The 2,035-nt window shown below is 40.1% G+C and overlaps 1 protein-coding gene across 2 annotated transcripts in view; it reads left to right on the top strand.

Annotated features, from left to right (window-relative positions):
* The window catches only part of blnk (B cell linker), a 28,952-nt gene that overhangs the window by 25,573 nt on the left and 1,344 nt on the right, over window positions 1-2,035 (top strand). For both annotated transcript variants that reach the window (XM_055021702.1, XM_055021703.1), the window contains 10 exons: window positions 64-88; window positions 169-220; window positions 344-392; window positions 467-494; window positions 998-1,028; window positions 1,143-1,218; window positions 1,343-1,371; window positions 1,454-1,509; window positions 1,585-1,668; window positions 1,749-1,904. In XM_055021702.1, coding sequence (XP_054877677.1) covers window positions 64-88; window positions 169-220; window positions 344-392; window positions 467-494; window positions 998-1,028; window positions 1,143-1,218; window positions 1,343-1,371; window positions 1,454-1,509; window positions 1,585-1,668; window positions 1,749-1,904 — 586 coding nt within the window. The remainder of the gene's footprint in view (window positions 1-63; window positions 89-168; window positions 221-343; window positions 393-466; window positions 495-997; window positions 1,029-1,142; window positions 1,219-1,342; window positions 1,372-1,453; window positions 1,510-1,584; window positions 1,669-1,748; window positions 1,905-2,035) is intronic.

Genomic DNA, 2,035 nt, shown 5'->3' with positions numbered 1-2,035 from the left:
AGGGACAATAGATCAAACCAAAGCTATTATTTTGCTAACACTTATGCCAATCTGTTTTTACAGGCTGAATAAATGGGGACCCACTCCTGTAAGTGTCATCAGATGTTGAACCGTTGGTTTAAAATGGTTGACTCAGCTGAACTTGGACATAAACTGCATATTTTTCAGATCCAGCAACCCACAGATGGTGATGAATATGAACTTTGTGATCAAGATAATAGTGAGTATTAGTTCAAAAGAGAAGGAAAGAGTCAAAAGTGTGGTTTTTTTGTAAACAATATGCAACTTGAGTAAATTAGAACAGAAAATGATATTTTAAGTTGCACTGTTTGCCCACTCACAGGTTCCAGTCATGAACCTCCAGGCGGTCCTCCTCCTCGTGTGCAGAGAGAGTAAGCACTACTCACTCTGGAAACACATCATTTACTTGATGACAAGGTTAAAACTGTATCTCATCTGTTTACAGGAGGTCACCAAAGCCGCCTCTACTGCCGGTAAGAATATGCTGATAAATTAATAACAATAAAGTCTTGTAGACCAGTGGTGTCCAAACCTTTTGGTATTAGGACCAATATGTCAAGATGAGAGGACTTAAGACATTTATTGTTTTTATCTCTTGAATAATATACTAAATTCACAAGCAAAGTAGTTCAAATTTTGGAGATCATTGTCAAACACAGTCTTGGAGAGTTGCTGTTTCAAATGAGAGGTAAATATTTTTATAACTTTTCTGGGGATTTATTGTCCTCAATATCTACAAAAAAATAAAGACATCCTTTATATTGTTTTAAGATTTTATTTCTCTGTGAAATTCTCAAATTAATCTCAAATTTGCTACGTTCTTAAATTATGGACAGAGAGCCCAAATCAAATCCTCCAGAGGGCCGCAAATGGCCCCGGAGCCACAGTTTGGACATCCTGTTGCAGAAAATGCTTTTTCCTTTTGACTTGATTTTCACCTTATGATGCCAAACACTAATAATGTGTCTTATTGCAGAGACAAGACATGAAACCAAGACAATTTGAAAGTAAGTGAATTCAATTGAAAGATTCTTAGTGCTATGTTTATTTTTTTGAAAGCGTCATTACACTAATAACTAAGTAGAAAAGCAGCTAATTGCAGGATGTCTGCATTTTCAAAGGCGCCTCCCTGCCTGTGATGCACACAGAACAGAAACCGTCTCCTAAAGCTTTCTCGCTGGATCTAAAACGACCAAAGTAAGGCGCTCGACACTCAAATTTTACATTTTATGCTTCACTGATAATGAATTGTCTTTCATCACAGCTTCTGACTGTGTATTTACTGCATTTTGCTGATTTTTCATTTTTTACTTCCCTGCAGAATCCCCCTGCCACAGTTAACACCACCCAGTAAGTTCTGATCCGTACGTTCGCAACCATTCACACTAAGTTTATGTTTTTCCAAATCAACTGATGCAAGTTATTGTCCCAGAACCAGCTGAGCGGGGATACATCGCTGCTGAAAACGGGTCAACCGACCAGGACAAGGTGTGCTTTTACACCTACTTTTACATAAAGAGTGTTGATTTAAATGTTTCAGCTCTGTAACTGCTTTAATTTCAGGATGCAGATGTTTATCACAAACCCTGGTTTGCCAACGGATGTGACCGCAAAACAGCAGATGATGCTTTACTGCGATCAAATAAGGTTTGAGTGGATGAGAGCGCGTATGAAAGTATTTGCCCAAGGAAGCCGTAGGGATTGATGGGGAGTGTTTTCTGTTTCAGGACGGTGCGTTCATGGTGAGAAAGAGCTCGGGTCAGGATGTGCAGCAGCCTTACACGTTAGTGGTGTTTTACAGAGGCAGAGTCTACAACATCCCGATCCGCTTCGTGCCAAGCACCAAGCAGTACGCGCTGGGGAGAGAGAAGAAGGGAGAGGAGGTATAGCGCCTTCATTTGGGCTGGAAAATGAGCCTTTTCAAAAACGTCATAAATTTGCAAGCACTGCCTGTTACCTAGCAACTCCAGTAAAGCTCAGCCCATTACATAGCAACCCAAGCTGAACTCCAGTA

The sequence above is a fragment of the Poeciliopsis prolifica genome, unplaced genomic scaffold (assembly GCF_027474105.1).
Source record: "Poeciliopsis prolifica strain line A6 unplaced genomic scaffold, Auburn_PproV2 SCAFFOLD078, whole genome shotgun sequence".
Classification (NCBI taxonomy): Eukaryota; Metazoa; Chordata; class Actinopteri; order Cyprinodontiformes; family Poeciliidae; genus Poeciliopsis; species Poeciliopsis prolifica.
Note: the sequence above shows the minus strand (reverse complement) of the source record. Positions and strands in the feature narration are given on the sequence as shown.